The 24798-nt window shown below is 39.7% G+C and overlaps 3 protein-coding genes across 3 annotated transcripts; all 3 read right to left on the minus strand.

Moving 5' to 3' along the window:
* Positions 1–139: 139 nt before the first annotated feature.
* Positions 140–14575, minus strand: sh3bp1 (SH3-domain binding protein 1). The gene is made up of 18 exons (XM_080872806.1): positions 14282–14575; positions 8725–8767; positions 8318–8422; positions 8157–8233; positions 7624–7735; positions 7061–7137; positions 6876–6963; positions 6734–6802; positions 6543–6633; positions 6313–6449; positions 5452–5563; positions 5061–5142; positions 4904–4984; positions 3494–3607; positions 3288–3385; positions 2523–2679; positions 2021–2391; positions 140–689 (listed from the first exon to the last, which is right to left on the minus strand). Exons 1-18 carry the CDS (start codon positions 14329–14331, stop codon positions 403–405), a joined length of 2151 nt encoding a protein of 716 aa, XP_080728932.1. The 5' UTR covers positions 14332–14575; the 3' UTR covers positions 140–402.
* Positions 14576–17105: 2530 nt separating this feature from the next.
* Positions 17106–22327, minus strand: pdap1a (pdgfa associated protein 1a). The gene is made up of 6 exons (XM_080873120.1): positions 22162–22327; positions 20371–20453; positions 20174–20248; positions 19540–19664; positions 19301–19452; positions 17106–18673 (listed from the first exon to the last, which is right to left on the minus strand). The coding sequence occupies exons 1-6, from the start codon at positions 22172–22174 to the stop codon at positions 18639–18641; spliced, it is 483 nt and encodes a 160-aa protein (XP_080729246.1). The 5' UTR covers positions 22175–22327; the 3' UTR covers positions 17106–18638.
* Positions 22328–22599: 272 nt separating this feature from the next.
* On the minus strand, positions 22600–24713 carry cby1 (chibby 1, beta catenin antagonist). Its single transcript, XM_080873121.1, has 5 exons — positions 24632–24713; positions 24307–24405; positions 24065–24170; positions 23829–23941; positions 22600–23451 (listed from the first exon to the last, which is right to left on the minus strand). Exons 1-5 carry the CDS (start codon positions 24635–24637, stop codon positions 23371–23373), a joined length of 405 nt encoding a protein of 134 aa, XP_080729247.1. The 5' UTR covers positions 24638–24713; the 3' UTR covers positions 22600–23370.
* Between the last annotated feature and the right edge of the window lie 85 nt (positions 24714–24798).

Consider the following 24798-nt stretch of genomic DNA (forward strand, 5'->3'; position numbering starts at 1 on the left):
CAAAGTGAGCACAGCCACTATCGGTTTATGGGTGGGGTATCATTTAATAAGTGAAATGCCAAAAACAGAGAAAAAAAAAGTTTTCCCACACTAAAATAGCTTACACAAATACAATTGTTTTGTACATTTATGGACAATTCCACAGGAAAACAGGAAAATATTTTTGCTGTGAATTCATTTATCATAGGTCTATTTTTTTTCTCTGACCGTAAAACCATCAGAATAAATAAAATTACTAGGCTGGTTACGGGGGAAAAAATCTGCAACACTTAAAATCAACTAACCGAACAATCTAAGCGTACCCAGCACTCTTTGTCTTTTTTTTTTAATGACAAAATATGAAAGTGTTTCAGTGGCTGTTCTGCTCGACTCACTAACAGAACTTTGAGGGACGTTTGTTTCTCACTGTGCCATAGAAGGAACCTCTTTTGCCTGTGATGGTGGGGGAAGAGGTGGAGGGCAGTTTGGAGCTTTGAGTCCAGGCTTTTTCGGAGGAGGCTTTTTCATGCTGGCCTGCTGTCCTCGGGGTGCAGGCGTCGGATGGGGCCTAGTGTCTGGAACCGTCGCAGGTGCAATCGGGGGTGGAGGGGCATGTGACTTGAGAGGTGGCGGCAGTTTTGGTTTGGAGAACTGAACCGTGACCTGCTCGTTTGGCTGGTTAGACTTGCTCGGGGGGAAAGTTCTCCTTGCTGTAAGAAAGATAGCGGGGGGGGGGGGGGGGGGGGGGGGGGATGACAGCACTGAGCGCACGAGTACAAGAAGTCATGCACTTCTGAAAGCGAAAATCACAAACTTTAAACAACTGAATTATATCTGTGGTATACACTGTAAATAAAAGACAGATTTAGCCGCATTTTTAATGCCTGAGCTGAAACACCAGACACGATGTGATATAACAATAATTCACATACTGCAATTTATCACCTCTTTTGCAATTTATGTCCTCATATTTAAAAGACATCATTATCTGTGTTATCCAGTAAGATAAAGTGATCTCACTTCTCGGTTTTTCTGCTGTAAAATGAGATTTTTGAGCAACACTGCCCCAAATGTTGACATGTTGAGTCAGTCTTATATCAGTCTGCAACTGAAAGGCATTAAAATGGCAATTATATGCAATCTGTTTTTCCTAATACAGCAGTTAACACCAAATAAATCACATGTCTGTTACAATCTGCTCTAGAGGTTAACACACTCTACATGTTACATAGACTATAAACCTATCACTATATTATATACATGTGTCAGGTTTAGCTACGGTTTCAGTGCTCGTACAGTCTATGTTTAGCCGATATGTACAGATATGTAATTTCTCATTCAACTATATTTGATTTATGTGTTTAGTTTACTTCATTGACAGAGTTTCACTTAAATTCTAGTATCAAATTTCGACATCTGGTGGAAGTATGTGACTACCCAGTTGCTTTACATTGTATAAGCTATTATAGAAATGCACTGCATTTAAGGAAAAATGGTTTGGTAGATAGATGAACAGCACGATACTTATAAGGCAACATCTTTCAGCCAGCGAGGCAGTTAAAAAAGTGTAAGAGATGACGCATGAACCTAAAGATTGATACTCTGGTCAGCGGTGTGAGACTTCCTGTTTCCTGTGTACATCCTGATTGTTAAAATAACAGCGGTAGATGTATTTTTCCTCATATTAAAATACATCGAATTACCAAGCCACTATTTTGACTAACGAGTCTGTACTGAGCTTTCTACAATGGAAAAGAAACAGTAAGTGCTGATAGAGATACGCTCAGTCCAAAAATAGCTCCTTTGGTAGGGATATTTATAATATGGTAAAAATTACCCTGATGATCTCATCTTTATGTACTGAGATCATGATCTTTAAAATTTGAAAGATAATGCGTAATAGGATATCCCAGCTTCACCTGCGTCAGCTTATATTAGAGTAATGTAATGTCTCGTGTGTACGTATGAAAAACTAAAGTGCTGAAAGTGCTTCTGGAGAGGCAGTCCCAGCTCGACCTGTTTGACTGAACCTTTGACTTACGTTTAAACGGTGACGCGATCTTCACTAATGCCCTGGGAGAATCTGGCGGTGCTTCCAAAATTGGCTCGAGCGGGTTCTGTTCTGAGATCTGCCTCTGGGTGGGACTCCGGGCCTGGCCTGAGTTTGTCGCAGATCCCGCTGCTCTGGGAAGCGGAGTCGGGTTCTGGTTTGCTGTTGAGCTGGACGCGGCTGTAGAGTCAGAGGCCGGAGACGGGCCGGGATCGGTCAAGGATGAGCTGCTGGGCGTCCTGTTTGGTTGAGCAGGTGCTGCCGTCTCCGCTTCAGGGCTGCCCCACGTGGAGGTGCCACTGCGGCCGCTCACAGAGCCAGATTTCACCAGGAAGGAGACGCCGCTGTCCTGAGAGGCTGTGCTGCAGGTTCAAGTATTTTAAAGAGTTTCCACTTTTTAGCATTTGTAGCCACTGAATATTTAACATCATATCATAACATATCTTAAAATATAAATATCTTTGATATGATTACTGCACTTATTACGCAGTACCTGTTTGTCTTGGAAAGAGGGAAGTGATATGCAGACGAGGAGGCTGTGGAGGAAGAGGAGGAAACAGTTCTGCTCAGTTTCCCCTTTTCTGGGACAACGGGAGAGGGCAGAGACGCATCCAGGACCTCGGGAAGTTCTGGGATCTCGAACGAGAGAGCTGATCAAAACAAATAAATAAAAAGAGTCTTACTCATTGCACTCAGCTGATGTACACGTTCATCCCCGTTCACATCATCTACATTCATCTTTGACCTGCTCCACTTGCCACATGCACAGTTTCCTGTGCAAGGGTGCATCTAAGGGTGTACTAAGTTTCTGAGCGGGTGTTGCAGAGAGGTGAAAAATAACACAGGCTTTATTCATTTCCATGTTTTTCTCCCGTATTCTTGACAGAACAAAGCAACATTCATATTAACTGCAACTCGTGTTTTTAGCAAGATATAAAATACAATAAAATAATTGTGGTTATTGCAAATACGAAAAGAAAAAAATATGTTACATTAAAACCCACCCACACATGAACTGTGGTTAACAGCAGACTCAGTCAGAGCAACTGATATTGTGTAAAAGTGATTCTGTGAAGATCTGTATTGTTTGCGATCTGGCTTTCTTACCAGATAATTAAGTCACATACATGTCTAAGGGCCCAGTTCTTCATTTTTCTGTATCATATCATATCCCCGCATCAGTGTATGTATCTTTTAGCCATGCTGAACAACAAGTCTTCAAAGAACAGCTTTCAGTTTACATTAAGAGTGCATTTACCTTCGGGGAAGAGATCAGAGCTGTACTGAATAAGAGGCTCAATGACTGTCACCACCTGGACTGAAGAAGCTGAAGCCATGTCAAAGAGAGCAGCTTCCCTAACGAGGCAAAGTGATTGAGAGAGCAGAGAAGGACTCACATAAAGCACAAATATTGTTAACAGTGTAAGAACAGGAATAACTTGGAATATGATTAAACACACGTACCCCTCAGCTCGCGGCCAGAGCAGGTTTGGTCCCAGGACGATGGCGATGTTACTTGGTGTCATTTTGTTTATAGCCTGCTGCTCAGACAACAGAGACAGGAACTGGACCAGGTACCTGATAAGCAAGAAAAGAAGATGGAAAGAAAAAAATGAAGACTTATAGACATATTAACACAAGATATATGAAAATTGAAATAAATATAAGACTTGTTGATTTCCTCTGCCATGTTAGCAACACTGAGGCTGTGCTTTGAAATAAGGGTAGTATGAGCCAAATGTTAAGCCTTTTAAGGTGGGCAGATATATCTGAGTGGTATCAGATCAAAACTTTGTTTCTCTGCTTTAAGTTCACTGCGTAGCCCACTCAGTGGTGTTACTTTTATACCTCCAACATGCACAATGAAATAATAGAAGCTGACTCTAAGTAACTGAGGGACAGGTACGTTTATATTCCAGGTCTAAAAAGTACACACAGTGATTTCATGATCACTAAAATGTGTTCAGAATTTGCAATGTGCTGATGAGTCATCCCATAAGTCACACTGCTCTCCCTAAACATAAAATGCCTTAAAAGTATCACTATTTGTATCGGTATTAGCAATACTGGCCCTGTATTGACTCGGTATCAGATTAATACCTAAATTTGCAGTATTGCACAGCACTATTAAGCCACACATAATGATAACATGTTGATGCATAGTTCGCTGACTTAGTTGATGAGGTATGGTGGTCCTTAAAGGTCAAAAACAAGAAAACAGCAGCAAATAGAGAAATTCTGCAAAAGCATGCAAAACACAAAGGAAGTAAAATAAAACACAAAGGAAGTAAAATAAAACACAAAGGAAAGAGGAAAAATGGCAGCAAAAGCTCCAAAGTGACAGCACGCTGCAGAAGTGAGACGCTAACAGTAAAGGGCTAACAGCAGGCATGTGTCCACAGTTACATGAATCATGTGATTAAAACACACATTACACAAAACATCAGGGTTTTTTTTTTTCACTTCTATTGTGTTTTACTAAAATTCCTTTGTTGTTTATTGGGTGTGTCTTGTGTTTTTGTGTGTTTTTGCAGTGTTTTTTCTATTTGCTGGTGTTTTCTTAGGTTGCAGTGCATTTGATCTCTCAGGTCCACCATACACAGGACCAACAGAAGCTAATTCAAGACACATTAAAAACTAACTAGACATCTGAGCAGAAACACAAGGGCCAAAACTGAACCCAATACATCTTTTTTATATTGTCTTAACCACACATACTATATATATACAAAACAAAGAGCCATCATGACTCATGAGCCAACAATACTGCTGAAATATTTCAGTTAGGTAAATTTAAAAAACAACAACTTCTTCGTCAGAACATTTGATCGTGTGAGTGCAAAAAAAGAAAAAAGCTATTCACAGACTACACACCTGAGGTTGTTGTAGTTTTCAGGTGGCAGTTTCTTTAGAAGTATCTTGAATTGTTCCAGCTTCTCTGACAGCTCTTTCTCCCTATGGGGTCAGAGGTCAGAGTTAAGGAACACACCACAGTCAAAATGAGAAATGTAGAAATCGATTTTGTACAGACCCTGCTGCTTTAAACCAGTCGTTGTAGAGGTCAAACGTCATTAGAGGTTCGGGAAGTTCTCGGAGGTAACACTTCAAAGCTCCTGTCGACACATTCAGAAGTAAATCCCACCGTTAGATAAAAACACATATATTTATTAACCCAAAATATTCCATTTTGAATTTAACCTTCTTGCTGTTTTCTCAACATAATCCATTAATAAACGCTTTTATATTGCACTGCTATAAATAATTCTAGCGCACTGAAGTGGTGTTTTTGATGTTCACAGGAAGCTGTACTTGGAGCAAACAGAAGAGGAACTGGGTTGTTAAAATGAGCTGTGAAAGTCACATTGGCTGGCCAGATGAGGAAGAGCCCTCATGACGGGAAATGGAAGAGGGCACAGCCTCACCTGCCACGGCGTGAGGGTCCATGCTGAACTCGCTGTGGTCCACCGTCCCTTGATTCAGACACGTCTTCAGCCTCTTCATCACCGAGGCTGCGGCGGCCAAGCGAAACAGACCCTGAGGAAAGACGACGGTTCATGAAAAACGGGAGAAAAAAAAGAGCGTTCGAGCGGTAGAAGTCGCAACCAGCCAGCAGTCAGTCAGTTCAAATCAGCATAACCAGGGAAAGCCCCCACGGCTCAGAAAGAAAGTGTTAACACCCTCTTTACTGATTATATACGTTTAGACACTGATTTTTTTCCACCCTTTCAGTTTGCCCATACAGTTTATGCTTAACATGCAAAACTGATTACTTTCCCATCAATCTTAACTGTACTTTGTAGTTACTGCAAATGAACAAACATTAACACACCAATGCTCTAAACTTCTTTTTAATTTTAGTGAGTAAATCTGACTCCAGTTTTGCAGAGCTGCTGGCCCGTACACGTTGATTTAAATAGGACCTGTGATGTTAATTTGGAGCTCTTTTCTTTGTTCCTGTGATGCTACACTAGCTTTGGTTCAAAAGAATCACTATTCATATAACACTGGGCCTTTGTGCAGCTCCTCAATTCAGCCGATAGCTGAGCCGTGAGCCTGAGAAGACCATGTGATGCATTATAGTGATCCAAGAGTATACAAAGTGTCTAAATTAGTGCTTAGAGCAGCATAAATCCTGAGAGTTACATAACAGTAATAACCTCAGAAAGCAATATGATGTGCACTCAGGCTTGGACGGTGCACAGCAATTTAAGTGGGCAATGAAAGCACTTTTAATTTGCATATTTCTGGGTCTGTGTGTTATGACTGCGAACACTGTGCGGTACCTCCTCTCTCATGCCTGTTCTCAGCAGCATGTGAATACACTCCTGGATGGGCGCCGCGATTTCTCTGTTGCTTTGAGACAAATGTGAGAGCAGAGGCTCCCCGTAGACCTTCTGGTTGGAGAGGCTTTGTGACGACTCTGCAAAACACACAGCAGGGCATGATGACACGTATCGCAATATTACATCAGTGCAGCGGATGAAACGCACGGACCTGAGAAAACTCGGGTTACCTTTTTGACTGTGATCCTCTTTGAGTTCGCTGATGTTTTTATCCAGGAACATGTGAGAATTCTTGTGGTATTCTGCCTGCAGCTCGAGAAGCTATTTTTTGACCAAGAGAGAAGCAGAGGCGGTGGATATAAAAAGAAACAAAAGTCAAAGTTAAGAAAAAGGTCACATCATTACCGTAACGGTGACTCACACGAATAAAGTAATTTGCGTAGTCATCCTCCTTAGTTGCAAAGTGATACAGGTCTGCAGAGTACTGGTCCTACAGAGACAACAGCAAAAGGTCAGAGATCAAGACGACGCCATTGATTCCAAACAGACTTAAACACTTGTACCTTGATGCTCTCCAGCTTCCTCCAAGCTTCTTCCATTTCTTCCCTAAGCCCATCCTGCTTTGCCTGAGGTCCAGTGCTAGCCTGACTCCTGACCACACATACACACACACGCCGACACATATAAAAATTTGAAAAATTGTGGGGTGGGGTGTGTGGTTAAAGTGCAGGATGTTTAAAAACCTCACCTCATTCTTGCATTGTTCCAATCTGTTGTGAGCTTTGCAAACTGCTTTTTGTTCCTTAGAATTTCAGGTAAATCATCCTAAATGGACACAAAAAGGGAAAAAAAAGATTTTATGTGATCATTTAGTTACATCTAGAGGATTGTGCATGAGTGTAGTCTATATTTCTAAATAATCACATACAGGGGATGGGCAGAATATAGCAAAGACTTAACAATGACGTTCAAGTGGCTACAAAAGCACAAGTAGTTAACTCATCTAGCATTTAACGACCTCCTCTGTACCTATAATGACAAGTTTTGACACCTCAGTGTACATCAGTTAAGTTGTGGTTTGATGACCATTTGAACAGTTTGGGGGGGGTTCCAGTTAATGTTTGATGCAAACTGAGTCATTTTGTTCAACAGGAAAGCCTAAACTATGAGAAAAACCCTTCTGTTCATGAAGGAGCTTCACGGGTTAAAAATTAAAAAAGCACTTTTAGCCTAAATTATATCAGAACATATTCTTGGTTTTGCTCATCACTGATCTTCTGTTCAGCAACATGAACATTAAGCTGTTGTCACCTCGCTAAGCTTGTTTAGTGGCTCCAGGACCTCCTTCTCCACTTTCATCTCAAAGTCTGCCAGCATGTTGGCCAGCATCTTCTCCATGAAACAGCACATTTCCAGCACCCTCCTGTCACACACACACACGACCAAATCATGATAAATATCCACCTCAAATCTGATATACTGTTTTGGAAATATATCAGAAGACATGCTATAAATTTCATTTAAAAGTGCAAAAAAGCATGTTCCTTCAGATTTAAACTAGATAAATCAATATACAAAGCAAATGGCATGCATGCAACCCATCAGACTAACCTATTATAGCGCTAAACTCTAAATAAAGCAGATGCACAGAGCTCTGGTAGCAAGTCATAGACAGCATCCTCTTTCTTTTTTCACCCAGAAGTGAAAACTCGAAAACCTCCACACTACAGTCATGAGGTTTTTGCATGACTCTAGTGTCAGTAAGAGCATTGGAGTTCAAGTACAGAACACAGATGGATCAATGGAGGGGTGGAAGGGTAACTGCAGAAGATCAAACCTGTCACCTGATTGAGGACTCTGCATCGAAGTCTTTCAGACTTTCTGCCATGCTGACAGACAGAAGCATCAGAGGAAGTTTTTTCTGTAGAGAGAGGAGGACATGTGACATTTTTCAGTAACTAACAGAGCATTTCCATAAACCACGCAGATGCATTAACACTGCTACCATTCGTTTTTCGGCCTCCAGCCCCGGTTGACTCTGCATGCAGCTCTGCAGCTTTTTATGGAGGACCTGAGCTGCCTTCCTGGCTGGTTCAATCCTCTGCTCCACCTTTGGTCAAACACACATACGGTGAACCTTAGAGCGTCGAATGATGGTATTTAATTTATTATTTTACTGCTATAAATGATGTGTGCAAACTAAAAATGCTATTGTTGCATAAATTTACATGAAATAGAAAGTGGGTGGTAAGTGAATGTGTCCTCTAGTAGAGCTAGTAGAGCATCGCTGTGGTAACCATTGACAATATACAGCTATGGCTATAAACCACACTGTATCTTGAATAATACGTTATTCATAACAGTATAAGAATAAAAGAAATCTGTAAGGGTAAAGCAGATTATTTTTCTCACCATAACCAGGTCTTCATGTAGAAGGTCGGTAGCATCTTGTGACCTGCAAAAAAATGATATTAATTTAGAAAAGATCTGCTGTTTAATGTATTGTTTTAGCATGATATTTAATGCAGCGGTCCCCAACCGCCGGGCCACGGACCAGTCCATGAGTCGTTTGGTACCAGGCTGCAAGAGTTGAGGCTCGGGGTTAATCATTTTCATCGATAACTCGGTTTCCTTGGGTCTTTCCCGTGTGTTATTTTTTTTGGTACTGGCACTGGTGTTACTTACCGTGACACCTTAAAGGGCAGTCTGTGAAAATATTGTCGGACATAAACCGGTCCGTGGCGCAAAAAAGGTTGGGGACCGCTGATTTAATACATATAATTAAGCTAAGGATAACACGTGTCTGTTGATATTCAGGGTTTTCTAAATTTATTTAAATCAACTGAATTCAAACATGCAACCTTGGACTGTGATATTGTGCTGCTGTTTTTATATTCTGTGGTCTAAAAATTGTTACTCGGCTAATCAAAATGTGAAAGAATTCTGTTAGCTGTAGCTAAAAAGAAATAAATGTCAAAAAAATAAAGGGGCTTGAAATGTACATTTTGACTTAAAAATCGTATCGGTCTCAATGTTTGAAACCAACCTGTAACCTGTGCTTAAAACGGAAACTTGAAAAATGCTAGCATTAGCATGCTAACGTGCTCACAATGAACATAGCCAACATGACATCACACACTGGTTTTGAAGTTTAAAGTTTACTATTTCAGTCATTGCTATCTTTTTTTACATATATATTATTATTTTAAACTAGTCATAACAAACCAGACCTGGGCCCGTATCCCTAAAGATTCTGAGAATCCTCTCAGAGAGCTCCTAACTTAACCTAAAAATTCCTTGCCAGGAGTTTTAGCTTAGAAGTGATTCCAGAACATTTTCAGTGAACTCTGAGCAAGGAATGGATGGAAAATCCTATCTTAGTGAGGAGGTGTGGTTGACCCCGTTGCTAGGTATGAGTCATCATTTCAAAAGCCATGATTGGTTGATCCTACAAGTTTGATGGAAATGAGCTTTTGGTGATAATGAGCAAAGGATGTACCCTCAAATCAATAAACATAATTATACACTCTAATCTTATGCTGACTGTAATTGTAAATAATATTTCACATTCAAGAAAATATCTGGAAAATGAATAGTAAGCTGTAGGGGTTATAGCCTAACATTAGAATCTAAAATATGTGAAAACTTAAACTCATTACACCCTGTTCAAATAATGATTTGTGTCTTATTTGCTCATATTAATATCCTAGCTGACATATTTTGTACTTTCACTCCCATATGGACCCTGTTGAAAACAAGATGGCCTATCTCAAGGGGCTGTCCTTAATGAAGTGGAAATCACAACGTTACAAGTCCAGTGTGGTCTTAACGAGGGTAACACCGCTCAGCTTTTAGCAATGTCTGTGATTGCAGACCCAAGTCATCACTGCTGCATTGTTGCATTTTCCCGGTTGCCAAATACCTCAGGGTTGTGATTACTTTCGTCTCTGGTGTAATAGCGTTGTGGCGTCGAGTTGGTGAAGTAATTGCATCTCTAAGGAGATCCACCACAAACATGATTCCTGCACGATCCAATCTGTAGCGTCTCAATAATTCCCTGTCATCCAGTGTTTGCAGGACATCTCTCCTGCCTCTTCTGTTGGCCATTTTGTGCAGCTGCTTAGGGGAACTCCTAAGCCACTAAAAGTCCTCTTCCCTGCTCTTAGCAGATCTTGCCTTAGGAGCCCTTTTAAGTGTTAGGAATCTTGAGGAATAGCTTTTATATTAACTGGGATTGTCGTGTCACTTTTAGGGGAAATTCTAAGAAAACGTCATGACTCTGAGAATTTTCTTAGAATTTGGCCGCTAGGAGCCACTTTTTGCACAAAGATTCTTTAGGGATACGGGCCCTGGACTTTAAGGCTGGTAAAAATGTAAATACACCATTACTGCTTCCATAGGAATTCAGAGGATAAGTAGCAGAGAAACTGTTAAAAACCGCAAGAGCTACATTTAAATTAGTATCTACAGATTACACAAACTGTGTAATCTTGTCATCTTCATGGCAGTACAGCTATAAAAAGATCGAACAAGTGTGGCTTGTTTGGAAAGGTTCTTAGCAGAAAGGCTCTACAAAAAGAACAATTCAGCTCAGCACGGTGGCCGTGCCTGAAAAAAGTACAAATCTTCTGGAGCAATGTGACAGCTCCATGTTTGACCAAAAGCCCCAGAGAATCAAACCCAGAGCTATACCCAGAGTATCAACACAAATGTCTCATGTATTAAGCACGGTGGTGGAGGGGTGATGATTTGGGCTTGTTTTGCAGCCACAGGATCTGTGAACCATGCAACCACTGCGTCAACCATGAACTCCTCTGTGCACCAAAGTGCTCTAGTGTCAAACGTGAGGCAATCTGTCCGTCAGCTAAAGCTTAGGTCAGAAAGGACATGCAACAGAACATGATCCTAAACGCTGCAGCAAACCTACAAGAGAATGACTGGAAAAGAATCAAGGTGTTGTAGTGACCACGTCAAAGCCCAGACATCAACTTGAATGAAATGCACGACATGTGAGAGAAGAGTGGGTCAAAATAATTCCGTAACGATACGAGAAACTGATAAAGTCATACAGAAAATGAGTACTTCACACTACTACTTCTACAAACTGTTGAATCATGGGATGTACAGTTAAATCTAGTTTTCTAGTTCATTAATCGGGTAAAATACAGTTTCAGCCATTATTACTCATTTGTGAGACTAGATAGTGGGACTATCCAAAAGTTGTCCAGTTATAAATAGAGACCCAAACATCAAGTAATACACATGAAACACCAATATAACCTAACATAACCGAAATATCATGAATATAGTCATGAATCTTTCTCATATATATGTGGACTTGGACGATGCATCACACCCTGCTGACCATCAGAAAGAATGCCACTTTAAGGCACTTCTGCACTGGCATCAGTCTTTTATATACAGTCATTTAGCAGGTAAGTGATGTTTACCATGTTGACTATCTCAGTTTAGCATGTTGCTGTGCTAATTAATATGTGCTGATTAGTCACAAACATAAAGTACAGCCCCAGTTGACTAGACTTGCTTTCAGTAACAAATCAAATGAAACTTTCACCAAGAAGTCATCGCAATTTTTTGGTGTATTTGAGCACACCACGTGATAAAGTTATTTCTGTACCGGGTAACTGACTTTCCTACTGTTTCAGTGCAGTGGCCTCGCAGTTTGCGCCTCTTCTGCATGGGGGACATAAATATATCTAAATGTGGGGGTGGTAAAAGATAAAGGACATTTTAGGCCTGAATAACATGCGACACCATGACAAGAGCCTAAGCATGGGCGTGTAGGGTAGTGCTGTGGTTTATTTAGCACCAGGTGGGGAGGACTGCAACACCACAAGTTTCTCTGCTGTCACAAGAGGAGGCAAAGCAATCTACAGAGAGCCGATAAAAGTCACTGCAGCCATTATGTTTGTGCTAAGCTGAAAGGAAACCAAGCCCAGTTCACAAAGAGTTCAGTTATGCTTCAGTACTTCTAAGGTATAGTTTTAATTCCTCTCGTGAATCTAAAATCTGGCCTTTCGCAACACAAGGAGAAGAAATCCTCAGTAGGTGCTTGTTTTAGAGCACATATACTTTATTAGGAATTGTATGTGAGACCTTAGAGGTGTATGTGTTTAGATCAGTGTGCAATATGTCTATTTATATGTGTGTTTATTTCATCAGAGCTCAACGCTCCAGTACAAAGTGAAAAGTGCTGTTCGTGTTAGTTGGAGCCCACGTTGCCCTGCTGCAGATGCACGCTGCCGAGTTTATTATTAAACCAGAATGCGTCAAAGGTAAAGGGAGCACAGCCTGAAACCACACTCCTCTAGCCCTGCTGCATGCAAGCTTGTACCAAGAAAACCAAATAGCGCAAAGGTACATGATTTAGTCACCCACTTCTTTGCTAACGCCAGTCACTCAGTGGTAGTCAACCACAGGAATGCCTAACATAATCTGGCACCTACTTTCAACTTTAAGGTGTTGTGCAAAAGTCTTAAGCCATCCCATATTACTTCATTTTTTTGCAAGGAAAACAGGAAATGGGTGTTTACTGAAACATGTGCAAACCTGCATGGAAATACAGTATATAAGGCAAAAACAGAGTTTTGAATAACTACCAAGTCTATTTTTCATATGACATATTTATTCTTCAGGGCAGTTTGAACTCTAGTATGCAGGTTTTGTGTAGTCTTCGGGAATAGTTCTCTGGGCTTCTTGGAAGATATTCAAAGCTGTACTTTGGATTTTGGTCTTTTGTTCTGTTCTCTGTCCAGATGTTCCCAGACTGCTTCAGTGATGAGGTCCGGGATCTATAGAGCCCAGTGCATTACTATTCCACTGTGTTCTGATACTGCTCTGACAACGTGTTTGGGTCTTGAAGACAAATGAAGTCAATCAAACACTTTCCCCGTGCAACATGGCTAAAGTCCAGTAAATCTATGAGTTCTATCAATTTTGACAAGCTCTCCAACACCACTCGCTGAAATGCAGACCCAAACCATGACAGAGCCTCCACCGTGTGTTACAGATAAACTCTCCTGACCTGAATTTCAAATTTGGATTTAACACTCCATCAGACCCAACAATTCTCAGTCCACTTCTTGTGTAATTAGGCATACCTCAGCCTTTTCTCCCCGTTTCCCTTCAATAAGCTACCTGCCAGACACCCTTCCACTGAATTTCTAACGAGGCTTTAGCGAGCAGTATGTGAATCAGCTGAAGAGCCTTCAAAAAGCCCAGAGAACTGTTGTGACAAAGGCTTTTATTTTCCAGTTAATGTTTGCACTGTTGAAATATCAGTTTAGCAATTTAAAAGCAACCTCCTGACAAAGAGCCACCATCTTTCCAGAGTGTGTTTCTAACATTCACCACAACCTTGAGTCAGTTTCTCTGTTCAGAAGTGCTCAGCCGCTCTGAGTCCGAGGTTTCCCTCAAAATCCAAACAGTATGAGTCACTTTAAAGAGGAACCAGCTACTTTACACACTTCCATCACACTGAAAGTGAGAACATACAAAAAACCAAATCAGATTATCAAACTGATACGAAAACTGCACTGAGAATTCCCCTCCCTCTTAGCGTTAAAGAAAATAAAGTCTCAAAGTAAAGCGATCCATCGTATTAGTAACGCAGCGGTGGATAATTTTTCATGTAGTCTGATAGCAGGAGTGGCATTAAGGTGGCTGGTAGTATATGATGAGCATAAATGACAAAAATAAAGCAGAGAAGTCTCAGTGATATTTCCCTACAGACAGCCACCGAATACTACTGTTCAAGCTGATGTATATTCATTACACTATGGTCACGGCTGTGGTTACTGATTTCTTTATCTAATGCGGCAATATGTAACTCAAGGGACATCTGTCTTACACGACACAACGTTTGGCGCCACAGAAGACCTTAAATTTACTTTAAATGTGATCATAATGTCGTTTAAATGCAACATTCAGAATACAAGTTCAGGCTTACCTTGTCGCAGTGCCCAACTGCTTCAGGATGCTCAGAGACTGCCGGAGCATGCTGGCAGCAGAGTCCAACCAGCCTTTCTACCTGACCTACCCACTCTTGATCGACTCAGCAAGGTATCCTGTTAATTAAAAAAGAAAAAAAGTGGAGGAAAAGTCCACACAGGCTCCAGGCTGCGTTACTGCATCAGGAAGAGAAAGCACAGACCGGTGGCTCTGCCTCTGCTTTGTCTGGTTTTTGTGTGTTTATGCATGCGTGTTTTGGCCTTCAGTTTTCGTTCTCGTTTCAGGAGCACGCTCTCAAGTCACGTCGAGCACAAGTCAGCGAATGAGGAAGTTGCACAGATGATATGCAGGCTGTGAGAGGGAAGAGAGATTTTTTTTTTTTGTTGTTGCATTGTCACACTATGATTTGACAGTCTAAAATGACGCATGATGTGACAGAGAAGAATGAGTGGGACTGTGTAGGTATCATTTGACTTTTAACTACATGAAAGGTTGATCCGCCTTTGCAGACGGATATCTCATGAGGAATAATTTGCGCAGCGCTGCGTTTGTTTGTTGCATCTTGTAATTAGAATGATGCTCGCCCACTTAAAATATCCTTCAGGCACGGCTGTGGTTAATGTGTAGTTCTGTAAACTAAGGTAAAAAGGATGTGAAATGGCCGAAAGAGGAAACTGAGCTGCTGTTTGTAACATTTTTTTCCTGTCAGCTTAAAAGTTATTTCCATTTTAACGAGTCCACTCTATTCCTCTTTAAAAATCTGGGCATTTTAATTTTTGCTTCAGGTAGTCTGCTTCCTTTTCGGTTAACATTTTTAGATCTTTTGGATTTTTTTTGGTTGTTGTTTTGTAAACACAGCACTGACTTTCTGCAGTCTCTTTAAGTTTAGCGTCAAATAAGCGTAACTCGCCTTTAATCGTGTCTGAAGTTACTTTACTCGTTCTTTTAGCTCCGTTTCTGGATTCGAGAACCATTCTTATAATTTGGGATTTATTGTTCTTAAATTTATGGTGATTGCAAATCATGTCTCCATTCATGGCACACAGATGTTTTTATTCTTCTTGTTTCACTTTGACTTTAGATTTAGGCAAGCAGTCACAGAGGGCTCTCCCCTTCCTGTTTGGGCTCAGACACTCTTAGTACGAAATCTGTTACCAAAAACAAAAACTACAGTAAGGACACGTTAATCCCATGAATTAACTAGAAATGAATAATGATGCCTTAAAAAAAATTAAACATTACTGTACTTGTTAAAGTTTTACATTAAAGTTTGTAGAGTGTTTGTAGATCAACATTGCGATTTTAACAAAATGCCCTTCATAACTCAACTAGGAGGCACATGAAATCAGCTTATCACAGCCATTATGTTTTTCTGATGTTATTTTGTGATATTATTCTGTTACTTGTGTAGTGTTTTGCAAACAGTAGATAAATGATCTTTATTTTCACTGCTCATTCGCTGAGGGTTAAAAACTGCACGTGTAGGATTTGCAGTGAAATGCAATACGCTTAAAAATATTGCTGTATTTGCTCCAAAATACCTTCCAGGAGGGAGCTATGACAGTTCTCCCTTTGGATCACGGTGAAATGGCACCTGAGCTTCATTTCCAGATTTTATTCTTCTTTTTTCTTTCAGCATTGACACTAAATCGATCAGAGGGTGCAAGTGAGATTGAACCAGCCCTCAACTGCCACATGCTACAGCCTGGTGGCAGCATTGTCAAAATGCACATGACAAACTGAGTCTTTATTTTTAGCAGTTTCCTGACCATTTCTTTTGGCTTCGAGTCAAATTACATTTCTGCAACACTGTGGGTTTCATACAACACTGTGCAAACATTTTGAGCAACCCCTCACCCCACCCCAGACTTTTTTGGTTTTTTGGTCATGCTTTAAGGCAACCTTGAGTAACTCAGCTCAAAGAATAAACTAGTGTTGTGTCTGCATATGAAGTATGATATTTAAGTTGTATCTTTAGGTATTTTGTTACTAACAACCTATCAAGAAAAAAAATTAAAGAAACATTTTTTTTCCAATTCTTTAGCTGAAGCCATGAAAAATACCAAAGATAACACAGTTTAACAGGTATAATACAGTAAAATATAACTCAGAAGTATAGTCAGTGTCCTGAACCATCTGAAAAACATGGATGCTCTGTTGTGGTTCGGGGTTGCATTTAAGCTGATTTTGAGGATCCTGTCAAAATTGATGGAATTCTTGATGCAAAAAAAGCACCATTTGATGTAATACCATACAGAAAGTGTCTGATTGGTAACAGCTTCATTTTTCAGTATGACAATGATCCCAAACACAGACAATGGAGCACTTTAAGTCATGGATTGGTCACCCCAGAGTCCAGACCTCAACATTATTGATGTAGTGTGGGATCATCTTGACAAACAGCAGAACAAAGACCTTTGAATGTCCTTCAAGAAACCTGGAGAACTATTCCTGAAGACTACTTAAAGAAATGACAAGAAAGGTGCCTGAGAGTTCAGGATGTGTTGAAGAATAAAGGCACTCATCCCAAATACTGATTTTCAAGCTCATTAGAATCGCATAAACTGTTTTTGCCTCATTTACTGCATTTATTTTTGCATTTATTTTTGCATATTATATTTAATCACTGCACCCATTTACCTATTATCATATATACACGTTTTGAATTAGGAGTGGCTTGAGACGTTTGTACAGAACTGGACATAGTTTGGCATCTGGCACAAGTGCGCCATTACTTTCAGGCCCATCCAAATTAATCCGTTTATCAGAACAACATGTTTTACCGTGTTAGGTGAGCAGATGAAACAGTCCAATGCTTGCAGTTTAAATTAGATGCAGCAACGCAGCTGATCAGTTTATTGTTTCAAATCACTTCAAATACATGAGGGAAAACACCTCTTACACCTCATGGTTTCAACATTTTGTCCAGTGAACATCGTGGAAAACACCATAATTTTGTTCAAGATAATTTCCAACGCACCACATAATGACCAATTTATTATGTTCACCTGTTCAGTCTAGACAATTCAGCTGCCCTGCAGAAAATCCTCTTTGTGAAGTTAATAACATTCGGGGGTTTTTTGCTCCGTGAGAGGAGCCGGGCCATCATCTGGAAGCTGTTTTTAGAGGTGCTTATGTATATAAGTGCATTACTGCTGAGTGGTAATGTACCTAAGAAAGTATGTGTATGTTAACTGTAGCACTTTACTTACAGAAAAAACAGTGAGCTGGTGTCATGTAAACTTTAACAAGGCGACAAAAGACACTCTGCTACAGAAATACAGAAGCTGTCACTAGAAACAGCGTAAGGCCAAAAATACTGAGGATGTTTCAGATTAAACTTAAATACAGATACATCACCTCCCTCCCAAAAAAAAAATTAAAATTAAAAAAAAAAATTAAAAAATTATTTTAAAGGAATTTCATGGGCTGTTCCTGGTGGTCTAAGGCCAAGAAACATGAACAGTAAGTTGACTGAAGGTAAGAAAGTACTGAAAACAATCACGGGACATAAGACAAACCAAATAACAATATGTCTCGCTGTGGTGGAGACAGCCAATTATTTCCACTCTGTAAATTTCCAATTAAAAATCTGTTTTCATATCAATGGCAAACGGGAAAAAAAAAAAAAAAAAAAAAAAAAAAAAAAAAAGAAAAGAAAAAGGGGACAGCAGTTTCTGGGAATTTTGACTTTACTCTAATGGAGTGAGAAGAATGAGGAAACGTTTATGCAAAATATCAACTCAACTGATTTCTGATAACTGAGCTGCAGCATACCATTTTAAACCTAGAACAAAGTAGTAAAATCCAGAGTGTACTTCCTATATCAGTTCATGTGTTTAATAATGTTCTTTCCTTCTCCTGTCGCTGATTTGAGTTCTTACAAAACAGTTAAAACTGGAGAAAAAGTAAAGCACCAAAGAAATCCTCATGCAATTTTACATGACAGTAAACTTCTATTAGGTAATCTTGTTTTAAAAAAAAAAAAAAAAATGCACAAATCAAAAGGAATGCAAATAACTTCAGCAGCTTTTGAATTAAAAACCTGGTAGGTGTGGAGCAATGAAGAGGCTGTGAAGCACTTGGAAAACCTGCGATTGTCTCCTCTGGAACCTTGAAGGAGTTTTAAAGAAACCTGGAGGCATTCCAAATGTTCCATTTCTCTTCATCTTGTTTTGTTCCACCTGTTTTCTCTTGCCGTGGAAGCCCCACGAACTTTGATTTAAAATGAGGTACAGGAGTTTAAAAGCAGTCCTGATCTGACACTACCCATAATAGTCCCCTCCCCGTTCTCCTCTGCTTCTCCCTCCATCCCTCTGAGAGTGAAGTACATGGCGAAGCTTTCAGGTGGAGGACTAGCGCTTTGCTTTGGCTTCTTCCGCTTCTTTCTCTGATGAAAAATGACAAAAAAAAGAAAACAGTGCAAAGCTTTGAATTTCAAAGTGCTAAACATTTCCATAAAACCCATCCAAACAATCTGAGTCATAAAGTCTCCTGTTGGTTATTGTAATTATGAGAACGGCACACTAAAGCAGCAAGCCTTGCAAGACATCCTGGCGCTTTCTTAGAAGTTCCTGCCCTGCCTCATTTCAGAAAAATGCATTTGTATTCTCTGGCAGTACAACACTTTGTCTACACAGAAAGTTTTTTTTCCCCCCCTGTACAAACAAATCTCATATCCTCTTACAGCCCCAAGCCAGAGAGGGTATGTTGAATTATGTTCTGGAGCTTTTGTGTTGCAACTCAACTCACTGAGGATGCAAAGTGCTCCATTACTCACAATATAAAAGCCACAGAAACAAGCATGATGCAGTCACTCTGCTCCAGACAGATAGATTGTTATCTACAAACTTTTAGAGATGTTACAGAGATGTAGTTTGAAATAAATCTTGGATAAATCTGTGGTTCTGTGCACTCATGCACATTTTCAGAAACGACATATTTTTTTAAAGCAGCTATTTAAATGAGCAGCAAGGTGTATACTTTCTCCACACTGCACAATTTTCACTATTCTCACCTTTCCTGAGTTCGTCTCGCTTCTTGGCAGCCTCCTCCCTCTGTTTCTTGATGATAGCCAGTCTGGCGAGATCAGCCCTGGCCTGCTCAGTCTTACCCTCAAGATGAAGTTTCATGTAGCGCTCTTTTGATTTCTGCTTTTCTATCTCTTCCCTGAAAAAGATACATTAAGATAGTAATATTTAGTCCCCTTGAAAAGGTATGAAGCACAAACCAAAACATCTTTTGTTTGACACCCACCTCTCCCTGCGAGAAAGCTCTCTGGGAGCGCTGACGTCTACTTCAGCTACCTTTTTGCTCTTCTGAGCGACACGATTGGGATTCTCAATCTCAATAAGCCCCTCCACTCCACTCCTCTTTCTAACCTACATAAAGAAAGAAAAACCTTTGTAACACCAATCACTATGACAGGGCTTGCATCAAATTCTCTACACAAACTACCTTTAAGAACCGTGTACTGCTGTAGTTGTAATGAATCATTTGGGTGTAGTTGTTTTCCTATAAAGACATTTCTTCATCCATCATGTTATTTATGGTGTGGTGCCAAATGTATACAACATATCTGTGTGTGACTGTTGGTTTTAGATGTGTCCTCGAACCAACACAGCTGATTTAAATGGCTAAATTAGCTCCTCCACATGTGAAGTTCTCCAGAGACCTGGTAACGAACTAATCATGTGATTCAGGTGTGTTGACCCAAGGTGAGATCTAAACCCTGCAGGGACACCGGCCCTCGTGGACTGAGTTTGGCCACCCCTGGTCTAAACGGTGCTTTTGACAGTAAGCATTCAGTGAAAAACAAAAAAGATGCATTTTCAGGTTCTCACACAAACACACACATATTCACCCATTGACAAATTAATAACACATTCACCTCAGACTCGTCGTCGCTGCTGCTTTCCTCCTCAGACTCTGAAGAGCCCTCTTTCTCTACACCACCATTTTCTTCCTGTTAAAATACACATACAGTCATACTTAATGTCTTTTAGGGTAATCAAATATTTGTTATAAAAAAAAACCCAAAAAAAACCCCACACAAACAAAAAAAAAACCCCAACAAGTTTCACTCACCATCTCTCGCTGGGCTCTCATCTGACGATCAATCTCTTCAGGGTTGCTGAACTGCTTCCCGCGGCCCTTGTGGCCCTTTTTCCCTGCAAGACAATTTTTAAGCTGTCAGCAGCAAAAAGACCATCTATTAGCAATAGGGCTGCACGATTAATCGTTAGAAAATCGCGATCTCGATTCATACTTATGTGCGATCTCATTTCCAAATGACAACGATTTAAAAAAATAAAAATAAAAAAAAAATAAAAAAAAAATACGACGACGACGACTATTGTACTGCATTTTGATGCGGGACGTAATCTGCATGAAAACAAGCGCTCTCTCTTCCTGCTCAACAAATGACAAGGGCGGAGCCTTATACCACGTGATACAGAAGCTGTGCCGTGTGATGCTAAAATTAGCAGGGAAAAAACAACGGAGAGCACGTCAGGGATGACGAGAAAGTGACAGGAGAAAATCCGTCCCGGTCAACCACCCAAACATCAATAACGGGAACCTTATACAGCGCTTCCCTATACCCGTCGAACTTCCGCAGGCACAAAGACATTACGGAGGCTATTACTTATCACCTGACCAAAGATATGGCTCCCATCAACACTGTGCAAAACGAGGGATTTAGGAAAATGATCAACACCCTAGGCCTAGACAAACGCTACACAGTGCGTTTCTATTGTTGCACTACCTGCTCTATACACGCAGTGTCGAGCAAAGGTGGAGACGGAATTTCAAGCAGTACAACATTTTGCGGCAACAACAAAACGTGAGACATTTGTTGTTTTTATGTTTATTTATCGTTTTTATGTTCAGTTTCAATTGTTACGAAGTTGATGTGCAGTTAATAAGTGCAATAAATATTTATAGCCTATTGGAAAAGAAAATCGTGAGAGAATCGTGATCTCAATTCTAAGCCAAAAAAAAAAAAAAATCGTGATTCTCATTTTATGCAAAATCGTGCAGCCCTAATTAGCAACATAAAACATTAAACAAGTCGTTTGAATAAGCGACAAAAGCGTGCTCCCACTGAAAATGCTGCATCCAGAGGAACAGAATTACCATTCTGAGAATACAATCAGCTATTTGGGGCTGGGTGATAACTTATAAGCAACCTGCAAAGTTAATCACTGGGTAGACACAACTATGAAAAAAATACTGGTGCTCTCTCACCATGTAGCCCTATATTTGAGAACAAGTGCCCAGAGCCATCTTTGGCTGATGACACAATTCACAACGTGACTTCAGAAATCCACACAGCCTGCTGCGTGAAGAGAAGATACCGTGAGCGCCGATGAGTCACACTGACGTTTATAGAGGGCCAGCTCCCCTCACCGGAAAATCTAACAGCCGACGACTTAGAAGGACGTACCGACAAAGACAAAGAAAAAAAACCCGAATAGTTTGACCATATATTTGTGATGTAAACTGGTACAAAGACAACCTCCAAATAGAAATTTCAATAACTGATTATGTATGTAAACTGACCCGGATGCTTTCTTCTCTGCGCACGGTATTAGCGGTTAAAAGCAAGCAACCAAAAAACAAAACAAAAAAAGACTATTGAGGTTTAAGTTAACACCAAGTCGTCATCTGAGCTCACGTGAGAACAAATAAATAATTGGATATCGGTACGTCTCTGGTGCCTTTAATAAACCGTTCTTACCGGCAAATTACATTATGCTAACTATGTAGCATGCTAAACATGCTAAGCATGTGTGAATTCAAAGGGCTAATGATCCGCTAGCTAAAATGTACTCGCAAAAACAGGCACATTATGTGAATTTTCGTTTTAATACTTACCACCACGAGGCATTGTTATAGGTGAGTTCTATAAAAGTCCACCACAACGTCAAAGAATAATACAACAGTTCACTCGAAACGCCGGTGATTTAAAGTGCTAGATGAAAAGACTAAAAAGTACTTCGTCTCTCCCGCTATTGGCAGACGCCTCTTTCGCTCGCGGAGACGTACGCATGCGCACTTGGGACTATAAGCTGCACTGCGCATTTGATTGAAAGGTGCATTGACCAATTGGATAAAGAGACTTAAATCATTCATAAAAGTGGCATGTAACGCTTATCTGTTTAATAATATAATAATGCATAAATAAATAAAATCATAATCGTATATTTGATTATTTGAATTTTATACAGTGCTCAATAAACACCTATGACTGACTGAACAACATAACATAATTCACGCATAAATCAGGCTTTATTGGTCGGTTGGGAAGGAGATGCTGACATTCAAGATACAGATCCAGCCTCAGAGTTTGTGCAGGTTTATGCACTATTAAAACTAATAAAAGAATTAAATCTAACACCTCCGGTTTCCCTTTTCCTTTCACGGGTTTGAGCCTGTTTCAAAAGCATGTTTTTATTGTTTGTTAAAATAAAATAAAAAACAATGTACAAAAAATGAAGCTCTGTATGCTATGTATTAAAAATACTTATAAATAATTCTGACCACCCAAAAGTTGCTCAGTAAGTATATGGAAGGCATACTGAGGGTTTTGCTCTATTTGGAAGTGGAGCTGAATGAAAAGCTGTAATAGTGAATGAAGCCTTACTTTTCTTATTTTATTCTTTCTATTGTGTTACTGTATATTTTTAGAGCTGCTATGAATCCAACAATTCACAAATGTTATTTTCTAAAAACCGAAAGTCAAACAAAAAGAAATGCCTTTTGTCAATGGAGTTTACTTTTAATCCAAAGAGAAAATAGAAAAAAATTATATTAAAAAGCAGGTTTTACATCACATACAAATGTACAAAGTGTAGAAAATTGGCTGTGTATTGAACAAAGAAGGTTTTTAAGGTGAAATAATTCAACAAATTAAAAACAGAAAACATACAGTAAGCGGAAAATAAAGAGTAAAATGTAACACACAAGAATCCTCATTTTGAGGAAAATGGATGATATTATTACTTTTGTCCTGTTATCTATCGATACAAAAATATTTACTTGGAAGAAAACGCTTTATTCAATGGAGGCACTAGATCAGATCTGTCATTTTTTTCTTCGATGTTGAGTCTTGACTTCTTCCACTTCTTTCTCCATCAGGTGATACTCTACGGTAGTCTCTGTTAACTTGAAGGAAAAGATTAAAGATCACTATTTTACTCCTTCTGCGACAAACCGGGTTATCATCATCATTATCATCATCACCTTTATTTATAAAGCACTTTAAAAAAACCACAGCTGAAACAAAGTGCTCTACATAGGAACTATATAATAAAAGTTCATAAGATATAAATAAAAGCCAAATAAAAGAAAAAGTAAGCGTTATATAATTGAATGAACTGGTAATTACATTTATAACTTAAATATAATATGCAGCCTGTAAAAAAAGAAGTATTATGCAGTTATAACAGCTTTACAGAGGAGGCAAAAAAAAACCTTTCCTACCTCAGAGCCTAATATTACATCCATAATATTACTCACAATGTAATGACAATTGATCTTACCATATCCAGGAGAAGTTCAATCTTTAGTTTTAATACGTTATTCTCTTCCTCCAGCTGGATATTTTTTTTCTTAAGCCGCTGAACTTCCCTACTAGACACATTTCCACCAGATTCTGGTTTCACAAAGGAGAAAAAAAACGTTTATGCTGTGTTGGCCACAAGGAACCAGATAATAACACACACAGACACACATAGAGAGAGAGAACTAAAAGGTAATTATTCAGAAAACCCATTACCTGTAATCCACTGTCCCTCTTCAAATTTCAAGACCTGACCTCCAATGTTCATCACAGGAGGGCCATACTCAAGGCCCAGCTCTATTTCTCGAGTTGAACGATCCAACTAAAAAAAAGATAAAAAGGTATAAATAACGGTTAATGCTATCTCTCAGGGTGTTATGCAGATTAACCCCCCCCCCGAACGTGCTGTACAACTAGTGTTTCCAGTGTGTGAATGATGCTAAAATTCATTAGCTCACCGTGTGGAGGCTGGACAGGGAGGCGGATTTACGTGGAGGAACCTTTTTAGGACTAAATGGGTTTCCAAACAGAGGCATCCTCAGAGATTTTTTAAGGTCCTAGATCAGAGACAGCACCCGAAAGAGAATTACTATTTTTAAGATAACGCTAGCTTCACCTAGCTTCTCACTGTGTTTACCGTCGTTAGCGGTGCACGACCAAATTAATGCTAGGTGGCTAGCTGCGTGAATTACTTATATCTCACAATTTAATGAAATTATCCCCTGCCTCTCAGAGTATTTAGGTAATGCTGTTTCAATTTAAATATACAGCTAACATATTTACCTCCATACAGGGTATTTATTTAAGTTCGCCTGAATCCGTTTCTCGCAGAACATGCTTGCCACTGCGCAAGTGCGAATTTTCCATTTGTCCAAAGCGGGCAATCCTGAAACATTCCACGACTTTCGCACAAACTATTCGGGAAAAAATGTCCACCATAATACCCTTAA

This window comes from Rhamphochromis sp. 'chilingali' (genome assembly GCF_963969265.1).
Source record: "Rhamphochromis sp. 'chilingali' genome assembly, chromosome: 22".
Classification (NCBI taxonomy): Eukaryota; Metazoa; Chordata; class Actinopteri; order Cichliformes; family Cichlidae; genus Rhamphochromis; species Rhamphochromis sp. 'chilingali'.